Source organism: Brachyhypopomus gauderio, chromosome 13, assembly GCF_052324685.1.
Source record: "Brachyhypopomus gauderio isolate BG-103 chromosome 13, BGAUD_0.2, whole genome shotgun sequence".
Taxonomy (NCBI): Eukaryota; Metazoa; Chordata; class Actinopteri; order Gymnotiformes; family Hypopomidae; genus Brachyhypopomus; species Brachyhypopomus gauderio.
In genome coordinates, this window is record NC_135223.1 from 19,882,945 (window position 1) to 19,901,247 (window position 18,303).

Below are 18,303 nucleotides of genomic sequence, written 5' to 3' on the forward strand. Positions count from 1 at the left end.
TCCTCCGTGTTCTTTTTTATCGCAAAAAGTAATTTTTGTCTTATCTTGCTTGTCTCTTGAGATCACATTGTCTCACTCAATATATAAACTTTGCTTCTTGACGATGTAAAAGCTTAATATCCACCATACATACATTGAATGAATCTTATTTGCTAAAATGTTATTGACGTGAAAGAAAAAAAAGCTCACTTCAGACATTATGAATGTATGTCTAATTTTAATAAATGTTTATAACGTTTGTTCAGATAAAAATCAGCTCAAGCAAATTGGGATGGAGCAATTTTTTTCTACCTTTTATGTTACCTGAGGAATATGCATGAAACCTGTATGAATTGTTTTTCTCAATGCTGCTTAAATGGCTTAATTTCTGCCGGAGTCCTGCCTCCTGTCGTTTGATGTTAGGGCCATCTGATGTGAAAGACACAGGTCACATTTGCCTCCCATTTACACCTGAAAGAAGAACTCTCCTCCGCCCATCTCTGTTGTTTATCATATTAGCATTCAGCATTCGTTATCTTACCTTTTTCTTTCTTGCCATCTTAACCTCTTCCCCAAAAACTCACACACATTGTCCAAATTGTCACTTCTGCTCTCAAAACACCACAAATGTTCCATACACTGTGGCACCCAACAGAAGAAAAATGTAAATGACTTTTTTGTTCATTAATTATGCTATAAAAATGTAAATTGGTCCAGTGCCAAAAATGCTAATGGGACAGAGATAAAAGCCTCTTGTGCCAAGAGTATATAAAAGATTCATTTTCCTAAATCTATTTCTTCAGCTTTTAAGGAAAAAAGAAAGAATATGGCTTCTGGTTGGTTTCCACTGACTTTTGGTGTATCTCTCACTAGCTCTCACTCACTTAATTTCAGCGAACAATGCTCTCCTTAATTGGACATTGGATGAACTTTGCCTCGTGTGTCTAGCAGGACGTCCATTGATTTACCTCCAGCATTTTCACCACACTGAAGGAAACTTGCATGGTTGCCCCAGTACCACAGACACAATATTAACACCATCAACCCTTTCCAGGCTGACAACTGTGTAATGGATGTTTAAAAATGAACGTCTTTAATCCTTTAAATTGTTACTTAACGGCTTTCCAGGGATTCTGTATCTATATAGACTGCGGTGCTGTAGAAAAAGTCAATTCATTACTACAGTAAAGATGATAGACTGGAGACAGACAGACCTTACTGGGACACAGCCTCTGGGGCACAACGCCAGCCCACCCACTCTTCCCACGCTGTCTTGGAAGCCGCCAAAAGATCAGAACGCTAATTAGTGACATTAATTAACAAGGAGGCCCTGTTGGATAAGGCAGCAGGGAAGGAAGGAACAAGAGGAAAGTGGAAAGAATGTGGGGCACTGGGGAAGCGTTGATCCCCCACAGGACTCACACAGAGCTGTCAGCCGGATGAGTCATCACACTACAGTGACAGGCAACATCAAAACCCCTGATCACAGCCCGACTACGCCAGACCGTGTCCTGTTGGCATACTCTAGAGAAAACGAGTGAAAGGAATAACAGAGGTGGGGGCTTGTCTGTTCTGCAACACTTGCCCATCAGTCTTTGATGAAGTTTCGCAGATCTGTTTAATTTGATCAGCTCTGGTAAATGCAAATAAGCCTTCCTTTGGATATGGCTTTTGCTTACATGGTAGCACTGTGATGTCTTTTGAATACCTAAGATCAATGTTTTGTCTTTTTGGTGATATATCTTCAAATACAATTTTAATCAATCGAGAGCAAGCACCAATTTATAAAAAATCAAGAACTATGAAAAATAAATACTTCATGTTGTTTGGTTCTCACAGAACTGTTAACATAAAGAATGGTCAGGAATTATTGTTATGGAACAAGTCTTCACAATGCCTTTACACCCATAAGCCTCATTTAATAGGAAAACAGGTATGTGTTTATCTTAGACATCTGAGAGAGTGTTAGAATTTTTCCTGCCTTCCTTTAGCTCCTGTATATGGTGGGAAGGAAAACACTTTGTGGTTGGTCATCCAAAGCTCCTCTTGTACTACTGTACTTTTGTGCTACATTAGATCATTTGTATCACATCTACTGTTGAAAAGTAACAAGCCTGCATACTTAGGGCAAAGGGAGATCCTCACCGTCAGTGGTTCACATGCAGCGTTAAGAAGGAGTAGCTTATGTGTTGTAGTGACGCAAAGCAGGTCCAGAAGGGCCTTACAATGTTGCTTATAGCAGAGTCTTTAGTCTTTTAGAAATTACGAGACTAATTCAAGAGATGTAATCTTGGTGCTCATCAAGAAACCATAATTACAGAGGAAATCAATGATCACCTAAATTATATGAGGTTATTAGTGAAAGTAGAATTATGATGATTCCCCATAAGGGAATTATATCAATGTAAATAAAATTTTAGTACGTTACATAATCTAAGATACGATATAAAAAGATTTCTAAGCAACCTCATTAATGTCTATGATGTGAGATGTAAAGAGTCATGTTTGTTTTGTAGTGTTTTAGGGAAAACCAGTATCTGTCTGTTGTTAACACATACAGAAAGGTCTTCCCTAAGTCTGACGATATCTCTGCGGGGCAGCACAAGATCTGTGATGTCTATTTTTCTCATTTGGCACCAGCTTTGTCTTCTACTGTTCCTTTGACTGGCTACATTTGCACATGTCAAACTGAACCAGGTAGCACAAAGGATCGGCCTGCCTGTGAAACGCAGAGCAAGCTCAATTGAGATATTAGAACTGGTAACTGTCTCTGACTCTGAGTTGCTTTAAATGAAACTTCTGAAATGTATTTATCCTACGGGCTATGTGTGATGGGAGCGTTCATAGGACTCAATAGATATTTTTCAGTTTAATGTTTTATTTTTGTTTTAATGATGTCTGATAAATACGGCTCAGCATAGTCAGAAACACTGCAATGGACTGGAGTCCTGTCTGGTCTTGGTCTCCATCTTGCTCCCTGTCCAGCTGGGATACGATCTGGCCTCTCGTGACCATGAATTGGATTAAATGGTCTAGAAGATGAATGAATGATGATTAGAAGTAGGTACCTGACACTAAATTCTGACAAATGCTGACCTGCATTGTTGTACTGAGTCGTGTATTGACTGAATACACTATGCAATAGTAAACTTCAGCCAGGAAGACTGAGGCCAAAACAAGACTGTTATCTTAGGAGATAGAGTAATTTTACAAATCACATTTTCCAATAATGAAGTAGGAAAATAAATTCTTTTCAAAGTATCAACTGCATTTTCATGATAAATGGCTAATTACACACGAGTGAATAAAGCTTTATCTGTATAGAGCTTCACAAGTGGATGGAATAATTACAGCAGGGTTGGTTTAGGAATAAAGGACTTAGACAAATATTTCAGCAAAATAATAACTGTGTCTTTTAAAATGAAAGTTTTGGAAAACCAACCAACAAAACCAACCAACAAACAAAAAATGCTAATTTTATGTAATTCACAAAGGCTATCCTTGTAAATACAGACAGACTATGACAATTATTTTGTCTTCTAACATATGGAAATTCTGTATCAAGGGGGTTGGGAGCCATAGCTGTAATTATGTGAGAGATTTAATTGCTTCCTCCATTTCCCCTTATCTTGAGCCCTGATGTATGATCTGTGAGCTGTACCTCAAGTTCAGCAAGCGAACAATCTGCGATTGTCTCCGTGACAACCCCACCATATTCCTCTTCTGTTCTTTTTTCTTATTTAATGACATTATCAATTGGAGAAAGATGATAGTTAAATGATTCCGTGTTTTGATTCACATTTAAACATTTGAAGGTCTCTGAGCTAATCACAGGGTTGCACACATATAATATATACATCATGGCTGGAAGGACCATCAGACGTCAAAACTGAATTTAAAAGTTTCCTTGACCAGCCTTCAAAACTGCTTTGGGGTTTTCAGAAGGCTTAATTGAAATGAGTTTAGCTTTATCCTGATTTATACTTCTAAAGCACATATTATAATGTCTTCGAGTATATTAGGCCCACTGCCATGTGTTTGAGGATACCAAATGTCCCTTGCATTTTATTGGTATGTGTTTGCTTCTCCCCACAAATCTAAATCCTTCACTGAAAACAATCTGGTGTTGGAGAGATAAAAGGGTTGCTAAGGTAACAGGCAGAAGTGTCCAACACCGGATTTTCATGCCTGGCAGATAACCTAGTGCATTAAATAGAAATAAAATTGAAGTGAAGTTTATACTTAGGAACTTTCTGAATATGTAATCACATGTGCTATATTACAGCAAGCAATAAATATATGCACCACTGTAGTGAGAATTCAATAGTTATCAGCGTCATCCATAGACACCCAGATCTTCATTGAACGCTTCACAGAATACAAATAAATAAATTTGCTTGGGGAAAATTCTAGAAATGATTGAATTAATAAAAAAAATATGACTGTGAAACCACAAATTACTGAAATACAAAGAACATATATGCTACGTTTAATAATATTGCATGCAGATTTTTACCTTTCTTTTTTAGGCTTTTATTAACTATAAACTGAAATGTAAGTCCCAAATTTTCAAAATTCCTCGGGCTACGAGTATTACGAGAAAACACCCTACCAACACTCTAAACTTGTGTCTCAATAACAGACCCAATAAAGTTTTATTTGAACAATATGGCGGCGTCCTGTTAGCGGTGTGAGTTCTGACAAGCATGTTTTGAGAATGATGTACATCTGCCGAACAACTGAGAAAGATTAAAGACGTATGATATACTACTGGTTTAACGTTCATGTCATGATATCAAATAATTTCCAGAACAGACGAATACGTTCTTTCTACCGTTATTGTGAGTAAGTGGCTTTGATAAATAGCGAGGCTTGTCCGTTGAGTTAGCCAGGTTAGCTAGACTGGGACGTGTTTGAGTCTTGATCCGATTAAAGAGATTCAGTAGAGATATCCGCTCGTATGAGACACGATGCACTGCTGTTAGACATGTATGCTGACAGTTTTGTCTCCGCTGAAGTTATTTTGCGGCTGGTTAACAATCCTCGATGTGTCCTCGAAAATGGCTAACAGGAGTTAGAAGCTGCTGTAAGCTGTCACACAGTCATTTTGTGTAATATAAAACGATTGCTATCTAGTTAGCCAGCGAGCCAACCTAAGGTGTTATACAACAGGTCATGTTGTGTAATATAGGTGTGCTAGCTAGACAGCTGACGCAACTGAAGTGACTGTTGAGGCTGCTGCTTTAGTGTGTTGTGGTTGAACACCATCATGTTCTTATGGGCACTGATCAGTTCTGAAATATCCTCATACAGTTTATAACTATTTTGAAAACCTGTAACCATAGCAACTCTCTCTTTCTCTCTCTCTCTCTCTCTCTCACACACACACACACACACACACACACACACACACACACACACACACACTCCGTTGTCTGTCTCCCATCCTTTGCTGCACAAACCAGCGACCTTGAATGTACCACTGCGCTAAGATAGACGGCAGGGACTCATAAAGCACGTAGGCGTTCTTTGGAGAATTGCGAATTGGTGCTGCAAAAACACATTTATTATCACTAGAATTTAATGCTGTTAAAAAGGTCTTTAGCATGCTTTTGTCCTTACTTATGAATAATTAGACAAGTAGTCTGTATTGTCTGTGTCTAAACATTTGGGGGACTGTGGCTATGGAACTGTAATGTGTTTTTTCATATATTCATGTGAATCATTTGGCACTAAGTAATTCTTAGTGTAGGTGAACACATTCCAAAGGTGACACATGGGTATTCATCGTTAAAATGCAGATTCTTCCTTTTAAGTTTTATTTATGAAAAGCTATTTTTAATTGTTGGTTTTGTTTTTTAGTTTCCAAGGTGATTGCTTAATAATCACCATACAGCATCTCATGTTGCCATAGAGACACACTGATGGATATGGGTTTGGTGGTTGTTGATTTAATCAGCTGACATTTTTGTAAATCTAGATTAATTGCACTACAAGAGCCACGTCTTTGTGTGTTTTTGATGTTCTTCTGAAGAAGAACTGTAGGATTATGGGGACTAGACTGAAATGGTGGTTTTGGAAGGAGCAATGATATCAGGGTGATATCACAAGCTCTTGATGTTAACTGCTGATGCTTTGATGATTAAAAAGAATCAGACGCTAGATTTGTTAGGGACTGATTGAAATGCTTGCTGATGTCATCAGTATATGCACTGATGTGTTGGTTAAAGAGGCCTGTGAATGTTTTATGTAGCAACATCTATAGCAACAATGAGCATCAAGATGTTTTTGTATTATGAGACTTTTAAAACAAATATAGACTGACCGAAAATAAAATCCAGACAATATATGATTTGCTGCAAATCTTACAGTAATGTAAAAAAAATCATTGGGTTTTGTGCGTGCCATTATAAGGTATGTAATATACATTCATTGTCCTCTTTAATATGAAGTCTGACCTTGTAGTCCTGTTCAATACATTAGTACATCTTACATTTTGACCACTTTTGCAGGTGTAGGTGATTATAGGTGTTCGTATTATATTTATATATATGTACAGTTTGTCTGCCAACTACAGGAATTTGTGCTTGATAATCTCATTATTATGATAATGTAATGACTGATCAATTACTCCAGCTGTAAAGGGTCAGATGGGTTAATAATAAAACTCCTTAATAGGAGTATTTTTATAAAACTAGCCTGTGTTAAGCTTTTCTCCCCTGTTTGACGTAATTGTTTGTTTTGTTTTGCATATCTCCAGGGTGACCGGTGCGGATGGCCACGTGCAGGCTGGCCATTGGCTCCCTGGGCCTGGTGTGGCAGAGGGGGCGCTTTGGTGCGCTGCGTAGGCCTGCCGCATGGGCCCTTAGGCCTGCCGTACGGAGCCTGTTCAGTGAGACTGGTACATGGGAGCAAGATTACCGGGCAGACACCAGGCGCCGGGTGGAGCAGTGGTGGCATCCGTACATCCAGGAAAACTGGCACAAGGGATCGGAGGAGCAGGTGTGTGTGTGTGTGTGTGTGTGTGTGTGTGTGTGTGTGTGTGTGTGTGTGTGTGTGTGTGTGTGTGTGTGTGTGTGTGTGTGAGTACACATGTGTGCATTGATATCCATGTGTGTGAAAAATCCTCTGGGCACTGACACAAATGAGTGAATAAAAGACATAAGGGTTGCCCACACAAGCTCATCCTCCCTATGTTTGCACTATGTTCTGCAGGCTGCAGGGACAGAGACTCCCAGGTGTATTGTATAACATCAGTGCTAAATCATTGCCGCTGGATGAAGGTGTGTTTGGCACTATGGAAACCTATTATGACCAAGTAAAAGGCCCTAAGAGATGGTCTGTCTCACTCATGCTTAGCATTACTTTTTTTCTGAGTCGGCAGTTTCATGTTCGATTTAGTGTATGTGACTATAAAATCTGATCTCATAGAGATTTTTCTCACTGTTGTGCAGACACTGCTCTGGAAGCCTTTTGCCACTAGTCTTTTAGGATGTCAAATGTATTCAAGTGTACAGCATATGTGTAGATAAGAGATCTGAGGTCTGCTGGACGTGTATGTTGAAGATAAACTAAAGAAGATCAACTAAATCTGACCTGACCACAGAAACCAATTGAGCACAGTGTCTGAGGAACATGCAGCCAGTCTCTTAGGAAAAGTCCCTCTACTCATCATGTACAGTTGCTCGTAGTCATTTAATATCAGTGTGTTTAATATCAGAGTACAAATTTGCCAGTCACTTCACAGTTAGGATATGGTATTTATGTTTTCCATGAACATATCATCTTCATTGTTTTTATTTTTCCTCAGTAAACAGAGGAAAATTGCTTTTTAAAATTTTAAAGCAATAACATTTTTATTACTTCTGTCTTCTTTTAAAGAGGAGTCTCATCTTTGGCCACTGACTGTGAAGCAAATCAATTTACTGTGGTGTCAGACTGTAATTAACGCTTAGGGCTGCTCTCCTTGTTTCTAAAAATAATCTGACCCTTGAAACCATGCTGAGATCATTAAAGTCCTTTTGTTTCTGCTCCGACATGCATGGATGTGAGTGTCTGATCAGTCAGAGTCTTCATGTGCCCCTCCATTTGGGCCAGGTTATATGTGTTGTGTGTATTATTGATGTGAACAAGGGTAAGGGAATACAGTTTTATTTACCTCACGTTCTCCATGAACATTCTTGATGGGCCAGGTTCTTTTTTCCAGACACTCCCACCATATACAGCGTATTTGGTGGGAATTTGGGTCTTCTAGCCGTCTGCAACCTCTTTGGCGGTGTGTGAATAATTCAGCCCTCTCATGACTTGGGCAGATTAATGCTAGCCACACGGGCGCCCTGCACCAGGCCCTTATGAATAATTAAGAGTCAGAACCGGAAGCAGCTGTGCATGTGTGTGCGCGCGTGCGGCCATGGTGATGGCTCCACCGATCACCATCACAAAGGTCAGCTTTACGTAGCCGGAAAGTCACTCTCACCTTTTAAAGAAAGACTGCAACTTCATTGAAGAACTGCCCTGACATCCCAGGTGGGGGAAGAGGGCGTAAGTAAAGGTCTCGGGGATTAGATTAGGATTTTGTTAGCACAATGTGAAGATACTCTGGGGTCATGATACGATAAATAAATATGATTACTTTTTCCAGTAAGGGCATAGATTACTGTGTAAGGCCTGAGCCACGTCCTCTATACTCACCCACTGATGACACTGTGCTAGTGTTTTCTGTTGTCATGTAGAAATTAAGTAATTTTGACCTGCAGATTTAATTTATGGCCTTTATTGATCTTAAACAAAATGATAATTTCAAGTTCCAACAAAGTTCATTGTAAGAGTTTTCATGAACCACATCTAGTACAAAAGCCAAACAAAAAATGTTATTGTTACAGGGGACAACATGAATTATACAAGAAATAGCAAGAGAGAAAAACTGAGAGAAAAACTGATGGGACATTTGTCAGATGTTTGACATTCATTGGTGGAAAAGTGGAAAATTCTGTCTGCTTTTGTCAGTGTTCCTTTGAAAACCCTCTCGATTAGCTCAACTGTATAGTTCTGTTGAAGCATTTCTAGCATGCAGACAGTGCTCATAGTTCCACATTCATTTACCTTTTAGAAAGTAAGCTCTTTTTTTCAGACAGTCTGAAAAAATTAGTCTGGTAAAAAATGTAAAAACATTTCCAGGAGCTTCACATGTTTGAGTACTAAGTTTGAAATAGCTTGCCTAAGTTGGATGGTACTGGAATGTATAATTAATAGATATATAAAAGTCAACACTGCAGAGTTTTTAATCTGTCTTTTCTCTATTGATATTCAGAGCTCCCAGAAGGAGAAGTTTTATGTCCTCTCCATGTTTCCTTACCCATCTGGTCGTCTGCATATGGGCCATGTGAGAGTCTACACCATCAGTGACACCATCGCCCACTTTCAACGCATGAAAGGTCGCAAGGTAGCTATAACGGGGATTTTTCCTACACTCATTCTCACACATGTGCGTGTTTAACCTTTTGTTTCCTTCCTGCTTAGCATTCTGGGGTTTTGTCCTTGGTCAAGGTCTCTGCAAGTCAAAGGCAGCTAAATGGAGAGAAAATTGAGAGGGCACATTTCAAATTACTCCTTTTGGCAGGAAGTCCTATTCTGAGGATGTCCATTAAAGTCCATAGCCTTTTAAAATGATCTTGACATGTCCCCGCAAGTTCTCTCCATCCTTTCCCTCTCTCTCCATCGCCATCTTTAATTTCCTCCAGCTTTCTTCTTCCAGTTCTTTTGTTCTTTCCCTCCCTTTTTAATCATGCTTTTCTCTCTCTCCCTCTGTGTGACCTTTGAACCTTTCCATCATCCATCCCCATCCTGTCCTGCGATGAATCCCTCTCATACCAGGCCGAGGTAGCAGCTGTTCGGTGGCACAAACGCAGTGTTCAGTAGAGGTCCTGGCCCACTGACAGCGTTGACAGTGAGCCTATGCCTGTGACTGAACCACAGCTGACAGCATTCAGTCAGGTCTCTTCGTCGTGGGAGGTCAGGGGGTGGGGGGTGGGGGGGGGGGGGGGGGGTAGAGAAGTACTGTACCACAGCTCTGTCACTTAAGCACAAGCTTGTTCACATCATGAATTTTTGACCTGATGCTTATGGACAGCACTGTTTAGGTACAGTTAACTATAAGTAAACTGTGCGGTATCCTCTCTAGACAGTAGGTAGACCCCATGGACAATAAAGATTGTGTGACACGATTCATCTCATGTGCTGCACATCTCTGGAGAAGCTGGTCCTCACAGTGACGTTGCCCTCTTGATCCATTGGAGGGTGTTCACAATGGCAGAGAAGCAATTTGCAGCTGTCACACCCTGACACTCAGCTGACATTCAGACACACACATTCACAAATACATTGTTCCAGCAGTACACACAATATTTTAGTTGTGCCATTTTTTCATTTTTAATCCAAATTTATACCAGCGCAAAACTCTCCTTAAACAGACCTCTGGCATCCCCATCATGTACCTTGGTTTTGTTGTGCAAATATCTCTAGAAGTAGACATTTGGGGCTTTTTGTGGTTAAAACAATGATAAATGTGCATTTGTATATATTTTTACATTTCTATGTGACCATTAACAAGCTAGTTACAGTGGGTACAGAAAGTATTCAGACCCCTGCAAGTATTTCATTGCAGCCATTTGCTAAAATAAAAAAAAATTAAAGTTCATTTTATTTCTTATTAATGTGACAATCATATTTAACTCACTTACTGTCTATTTTTTCTGATCATCCTTGAGATGGTTCTACTCTTTCATTGGAGTTCAGCTCAGCTGTGTTTAATTTAAACTGATACAGGCATACAGGCATACACCTGTCTATTTAAGACCTCACAGTGTATGTCAGAGCAAATGAGAATCATGAGGTCAAAGGAACTGCTGAAGGAGCTCAGAGACAGAAATGTGGCAAGGAACAGATCTGGCCAAGGCTATGGGGGTGTTTTTCAGCTGCAGGGACAGGACGACTGGTTGCAATTGAAGGAAAGATGAATGCGGCCAAGTTCAGATATCCTGGAAGAAAACCTCTTCCAGAGTGCTCTGGACCTCAGACTGGGCCAAAGGTTCACCTTCCAACAAGACAATGACCCTAAGCACACAGCTAAAATAACAAAAGAGTGGCTTCAGAACAACTCTGTGACCATTCTTGACTGACCCAGCCAGAGCTCTGACCTAAACCCAATTCAGCATTTCTGGAGAGACCTGAAAATGGCTGTCCACCAACGTTCACCATCCAACCTGATGGAACTGGAGAGGATCTGCAAGGAAGAATGTCAGAAGATAACCAAATCCAGGTGTGAAAAACTTCCCCAAGAAGACTATACTAGCTGTACTAGCTCGAAAGTGTGCTTCTACTCAATACTGAGCAAAGGGTCTGAATACTTATGACCATGTGATATTTGAGTTCTTTTTTTTTCATTTGCAAAGATTTCCACATTTCCTGTTTTTTTTCTGTCAAGATGGGGTGCTGAGTGTACATTAATGAGAAATAAAATGAACTTATTTGATTTTAGCAAATTGCTGCAATGAAACAGAGTTAAATACTACCCCTTTTCACTAAATGTCTACTCTCTAGGCTTGCACTTGATGCTATTGACAATCTGTAGACACTCTATCCTTTCACAAGACAGTCCCCAGGTGTAAAAGGCAGGAGTCCTTAAAGCCTACACTCAAGAGTGAACTAGAAATAAGTGGTGAAGATTTCCACAGGGACACTCGTTCCAGTCCAGCCACCAAAGGCCTCGTGCTTCTCATATCCTTCTCCTTCTTTTAGATGGTGGAGCGTTTTGTTGGAGTGGGATCAGATCTGGAGCGAAATACACAGAGCTGATAACACCGTTATGTCCAGGACAACAGCTGCCTCCCCCCTCGTGATGTAATAGTCGGTCTTCTCTGAATCAGTAGCTCTAGGTCTGTGCATGTGCAGCGTCTCATCTTAATGAACAAGTACCTTAGTACCAGAGTGACTGCAGGTGTGTACAGAACGCATGAGGCTCAACTCTGAGTCTCGGTGCACTGCCGTGACACCCCGCCACACCCCCGAGGCTCACGGTTCCAGCTTAACAGACAAGTGAAAAGTGAACATCGAGGCTGGTGTGTCTGGTTTCACAGCACATCTGACCAGGCAATGGGTCCGGGTTCTAGGAAATGAGACTAGAGTCAAGCAACCCACATAACACACAAGGTCTGGACATGGATGCAGAAGAAACACTGTGGGTAACTAGTGTGATAGTTCCTTTGGATGCATTTTTCTTAGTCTGCTTATACTCAGCTAAAACGGACGATAGCAAATAGTGCTAATGTTTCAGAACCCTAAAACATTATCCGAAAAAGTTGAAATAATGATGGCATTCTGCTTTTTACTCCAGACTCCTGGAGCATACTGCAAAATCGACAACTTTGAAAGCACTTTATAGCAATTCATCTGTTTTTTTCCCCTCATATTTCTATTTCTCGTCTCTTGCGTGTGCGTTTTTGTTGCGGAGCAGCTTGTGAACACGGTGTGTCTGACGACACGGCTGCTGAGGCGTGACTGCACGTTTGTCTCGTGTCCTTAATGTGATCATGCTAACGAACATGCCTCAGTCTGCTGCTGCCTTCAGTAACATGAAAGAGAGTGGCGATCTCATCCCTAGTCCACAGAGAAATTCCACATCATGGTTTCTATTTATATATTTGTACTTGTTTGCCCGTAGTTCATATTTCCTGCACTGTTGAGTTTTAGCACCTCTTGGCTTAATAGCATTCAGTGCTTTGCTTAACAAATGAGGTGCCGCCAGTTACCAAGGATACTGATTCTGCTCTGCTACAGCACGAGTGGTTAAACCTTTCAGAGTCACTGTCTCTACTCCTTTCTCTCCTACTCTCTCCCTTTCTTCCTCTCTCCTCTCTCTCTCTCTCTCTCTCTCTCTCTCTCTCTCTCTCTCTCTCTCTCTCTCTCTCTCTCTCTCTCTCTCTCCTCTCACCACATTGCTGCCTCGTGGTCTTCTCACCTTTCTCAAGCGTTCTCCTTTTCAGTCCTCTTTTCTCCTCCTCCTCTCTCTCTCACTCTTCCTTTTTCTCTCACTTTCTCTCTTCCTCTTCCCTCTCTCCCCCCCTCACTGTCTCATGGACCAATAAGAACAAAAATAGAGCTCTTCCCTCACATTGTCCGTGTTTTATTGTAGCTATAGCAGGGGAAGAGAGGCTAATTTTATCTAATGGACAGAGTGAGAAAGACTGTCATCAGGAGGGAGGGGTGGGTGTGGAAGGAGGGATACATTTGCTGTGGACACCAAAGACATGATCTACTCTCTAACCCCTCTGATTGCTGCAGTGATCAGCGCCTAATGCTGTGATGAGTGTGAAACTTAATTTCTTCTAAAGGATGTTCCCTTCTGCATTAGCAGTGTCCATTAAACACAGCATGCTCAATCTCCTCTGCCCAGCACACATTATGATTCTTGAGCACCAAGTTTTCCTGACGTCTTTGTTTCTTTGCAATGAGAGCTTCTCTTAGAGCCCATAGCAAGTTATAAGAGTGTACATCTCGCAGATATATTAAAACTATTTAGAATTTGCTTCCTTCAGCCAAATCCTGATCTCTAACACCACCTATGGTGTGGCCCGGCTGCTTTTGGGTCAGAATGGGCCGGTTGGGTGTGTGTTTGTGTGTGAGGGGGAGGGTTCAGTAAAGACTGAGCTTGGCTGTGTGTGCTTGTGTTCTGTCTGCAGGTGCTGAACCCGATGGGCTGGGACGCTTTTGGCCTTCCGGCTGAGAATGCAGCTGTTGAGCGGGGCCTGGACCCAGAGGACTGGACAAAGAGGTGGACGTGTGCCCTCACTCAGAGACGCCCCCGGTCTCAGTGCCCCCTCCCTGTCTCAGTGCCCCCCCCCTGTCTCAGTGCCCCCCCCCCCCCCCTGTCTCAGTGCCCCCTCCCTGTCTCAGTGCCCCCCCTGTCTCAGTGCCCCCTCCCTGTCTCAGTGCCCCCCCCCCTGTCTCAGTGCCCCCTCCCTGTCTCAGTGCCCCCCCCGTCTCAGTGCCCCCTCCCTGTCTCAGTGCCCCCCCCCCCCTGTCTCAGTGCCCCCTCCCTGGTCTCAGTGCCCCCCCCAGTCTCAGTGCCCCCTCCCTGTCTCAGTGCCCCCCCTACTCTCACATTTGTTGTTATCTTGTGTTTTAAACCCTTTATCACACTCTGCTTATTCACATAATGCATTCCTTCAGTGTGAATATGTGTGTATTTAATAGTGTATTGTACTCATGTATGCAGTGACAGGTCAAAGGTGACCCCGCTCCCAGTCTTACTCCTGATTGCTAATCTGTAATAATAAGAGCCTTCAGTATCCACTGACCTTCTCCATCCCCATAATCTCTTTTTTGGCACCCTCTTTTACACGCACGCACGCACACACACACGCATGCACACACACACACACACACACACGCACACAGGCTTCCTCTCTCAAATTTTGCCTCATTCACTCCCCTCTCACACTCTTGTGCTCTTTCTCCCCTCTGTCTCCCACATGCTCTCTGGTGCGTATGCTGAGCCCACAGGCGAGATTTATGCACGCATTGTGGGTGCCAGGGTGTGAGTGCTCCGTGTATTCGGGCAAACACTGATAATGGCATAGGCACAAACACACGCTAGCGCGCGTGCACACATACGCACACACAATCGGCGACCGTCAGGACCCGCCCACACAAACACATCAATCCATCAGCACATTACGAGCCCCGAACTTTACGTTCCCATCCCACTCAGTGCTATCTCTCTCTCACCCTCTCCATCTCTCCTCCCCCCCCCTCTCTCCTCCCCCCACCTGCCCCCCCCCCCCCCCCCCCCCCCCCCCCCTTCTCCCTCCAGTAATATCCAGTGCATGCGGGAGCAGCTCGACAGCCTGGGGCTGTGCTTTAATTGGGACAGGGTGAGTACGGAGGGGGCGGGGCCTGCTGAATCTCGCCACACACCGCTCACCTGCGCAAACGCCACGTCGCGTTCCAGTGAAGCCGGCGGTGTCGCCTCCTTTCATCACTCCCAATGTTGACTCCTGAGCTCCGAGTTAATGTTGCAGGCATTCTTTTGTGAAAGTGGCTGGTTGCCATGTGAACAGACGGCTGGTATTCCCGTCATAATAGAAGTCCCACTCTTCCAGAGCTGACACGTCTCTTACACGTCTCTTGCACGTCTCTTGACACGTCTCTGGCCAGCTCGCACATTCTCGCTCTTGCGTTATCTGCTGAGTGTCCTGATTCCCATGTTATTATTCATGGACGTCTAGTGTTAAATACGTTAAATATGTATTTTTATATATATATATTTTTTGTAATCATAGTTGATTTCATATCTGTTGACAGGAAATTACTACTTGCCTGCCTGATTATTACAAATGGACCCAGTACTTGTTTGTCAAGCTTTATGAGGCTGGACTGGCCTATCAGAAAGAGGTAAGGAAGGTCCTCGTGGTGACTAGAGTTTGCCTGTCCGCCCTTTTTGTTGTTGTTTTAAAAATTTAACGTGGTGTTTCAAGGAGATTCCCATTTACGCAGATCTTTTAGCTCTGCTTCATATTTTTTTTATTTGAAAGCACTGATGTGGCTTTTAAAAACAAATCTTACCCAAAAGCGAGAGTTGTAGCCGTGGAGAGGAAGAGGCTGTCCAGAGAGGAAGAGCTGTTGTGTACCTAGAAGGGAGAGCGAGGCGGATAGCGAGAGTGAGGTTGTTAGTGTGAGTGTCTGTCCTCTGAGATATTTCATGTTATTTACAAACACTTACACCATGGGTGAAGTGTTTGACACAGCCTACATAGCAGAGCATAAGGGACTATCGTATAAGGACCCATCACTGCAAATCCAGCACGGTTTTACAGTTATTTTTTCTGCACATGTATAAGCTGACGTGTGTGTGCATGTGTGTTGGGTCGCAAGCATGCTTGCATAGGTTGTGTGTGCAGTTTGCTCTGTGTATGCACTCTGAAATGTGATTCACACTTTGTTTCTGAGTCAGAAAATGTCCTCTCTCCTGGTTCCTTCCACCTCAAGGAATCAGTGAGGAACATTTATCTGCTTGGCACTGATCCCCTGATAGGCTGTGTTGTCAGAAACCTCTCACAGAACACCAGGCCCACATGCTACAGCCCATCCTATACAGACTCGTAGATGTTTCTTATGTCTGATTGCACATTGTTCCGAAGTCTATAGGCTGTGTGTGTGTGTGTGTGTATTTGCACATGTGTGTGTGTACTCATTCTCTGTTTAGGCACTGGTGAACTGGGACCCGATAGATCAGACAGTCCTGGCAGATGAGCAGGTGGATGAGAACGGTTGCTCGTGGAGGTCTGGTGCTCCTGTGGAGCAGAAGCTCCTCAAGCAGTGGTTCATCAAGACCACCAACTACGCCAAGGTGAGTTTCCAGCCGCCTCCTCCTGAACGTACGGCTCCTTGTGATTGGCCGGGCACCTGAACACTTTGCTACCACACTGTGGTGTTTCCAGTGTCTCTGAATGTCACCACCTTCCAGCCCAAGCAGGCTCTGAAATGTATGCTAGTGTCAGATTGTGAAGCCCTTTAAATCATATGAAGGAACCCTCTTTTTTATTGTCTAGAATTTGTTGTGATTTTACTGCTAAGCTTGGGTGGGCAGAAGTAATAATACTGTTGCAGAGTTTCAACACAGCCCATGTGGCAGGACTCGTCATTGTGAAGTTTTAGCTGATGACGAGTTCTTCATCGTGTCAGTGGTGGAGTATCTCCATCCCTTCCTGTTGCGTGTCCCTCAGGAACCAAAGAGCCTAATTGGGCTTAATTGATTTTGTTGGTTCTGCTCCAAAGTTTAAGTAAAGAAATTGATTTCCACTTAATATTATAAACGACGCTGTTCCACACCAGTGGATCCCCTGAGCAACATTATTGCTGCAATTTTAAATGCAGTTATTTCCATTCCTTAAAAAGTACACTCAGGTCATCTAATTATATCTGTGATGTATGTCAGGACCACGGTATGACTTTCAGGGCTGAAGTGTGAGCTTGAACTCAATCAGACATCTCTGCCTGCCTCTTCTCTGTTGCAGCCGTAGACATGTCTGTCAGATCCTGAGAAATCTGCCCCCTTTTCCAGTGCCTCATACTTCATGGCCTTTCTGCGTTTAGTCGTGAGAGACTCAAGGAGCAACTGCCTAGTTTTTACCTGCTGGTGTCTGAACACGAAACTTGAGGCTGATAGCTAAAGTGGTCCTTTTGTACCGAGGCAAGCGGTCTGAGTGTCACCACTGCCGACTTGTCTCAGCTGGTGATACGCAGTGTGGTTGTCAACCCAGTTGTCTTGTCTGCTGCATGTGATTTCTTCCTGAGAGCCTTCACTGAGGTGGTGAATTAGAATCCAATGATCAGACATCAATATCCAAATATTACTAAGTGAAATACTAATATTGTTTCGTTCACACTTTCCTAGGGTGGACATAAATGAGCCATCCTACTGAATTTGACCAAGATTTTGCAATAGCAGTTTCACTCTGTCTTCCTCTACCTTGCCCCATTGCTACAGACAGTGTTGCCACAGATCAGCTGCCCCCGGTGTGTCTGGAGCTCTTGGGTTCGCAGGTTTGCCTGGAAGCGTCTGGTTAGAAACAGGCCAGAAGAGGTCGTGCTCAGGTCGGAACCGAGAGCGCGCGCACTGGTGCGACTTTCAAAATGCCAATCAGCAGAGGGGCGTCTAAGCTGCACTTGTTCCTGTAATCACAGGCTCTGCAGTGACTCTCCTCTGGCCAGCCCTCGGGCACCACAGTGAGGCTAGCTTGGTGGGGGCTCACCCCCGCCCCTCCACCGGGCCCAGCTGAGATGAGTCCCCCCGCCCCGGCTCTTGGGGTGAAGTCGGCTGGCTGATTTGCCCGGGGCTCGTTTCCTGATTGCAGGTGGTGGTGGGGCGGTGACAGGATGCCCCTTTAGATTAGAGTCGCACACAGATTTGAGAATGGGATTTCGCAGAACTCAGGACCTGTTCTCTGAGCAGCACTTTACGAGGTTTTGCACAGGGTGATGTTTTCCAGAGCGTGTTTAACTTCAGCTGTTGTGCTAGGGTTCTCAGGCTGCCTTCGGAGCTCGTTTGCATGTGTGTGCGCTCTGACACTGGACTCCCCATCACGGGGTTGGAGGGCTGGTGATCAGAATGTGCCTGTATGGGCGTTTTCTCTGTTCTCTTATTCCCAGATGTTTGAGATGTTAAAGTGTCCTTGTGATTCACAGAGCCTGTCCGCTGCACACAGAGCTGTGTCTGCATGCATGTGTGGGCGTGTGTGCCTGTGTGGGCGTGTGTGTGCCTGTGTG

The 18,303-nt window shown here is 43.3% G+C and overlaps 1 protein-coding gene across 5 annotated transcripts in view; it reads left to right on the forward strand.

The window, feature by feature from the left end:
- The first annotated feature begins 4,649 nt into the window (after window positions 1–4,649).
- Window positions 4,650–18,303, forward strand: part of lars2 (leucyl-tRNA synthetase 2, mitochondrial) — a 33,197-nt gene continuing 19,543 nt past the window's right edge. The window contains exons 1-7 of one of the 5 annotated variants that reach the window (XM_076971581.1): window positions 4,650–4,736; window positions 6,740–6,981; window positions 9,290–9,421; window positions 13,716–13,807; window positions 14,849–14,909; window positions 15,340–15,429; window positions 16,241–16,384. In XM_076971581.1, coding sequence (XP_076827696.1) covers window positions 6,754–6,981; window positions 9,290–9,421; window positions 13,716–13,807; window positions 14,849–14,909; window positions 15,340–15,429; window positions 16,241–16,384 — 747 coding nt within the window. In that variant the 5' untranslated portion in view covers window positions 4,650–4,736; window positions 6,740–6,753. Of the gene's footprint in view, window positions 4,825–6,739; window positions 6,982–7,194; window positions 7,263–9,289; window positions 9,422–13,715; window positions 13,808–14,848; window positions 14,910–15,339; window positions 15,430–16,240; window positions 16,385–18,303 lie in introns of those variants that run through there. The other 4 variants (XM_076971580.1, XM_076971579.1, XM_076971582.1 and 1 more) reach the window with 4 other exon arrangements.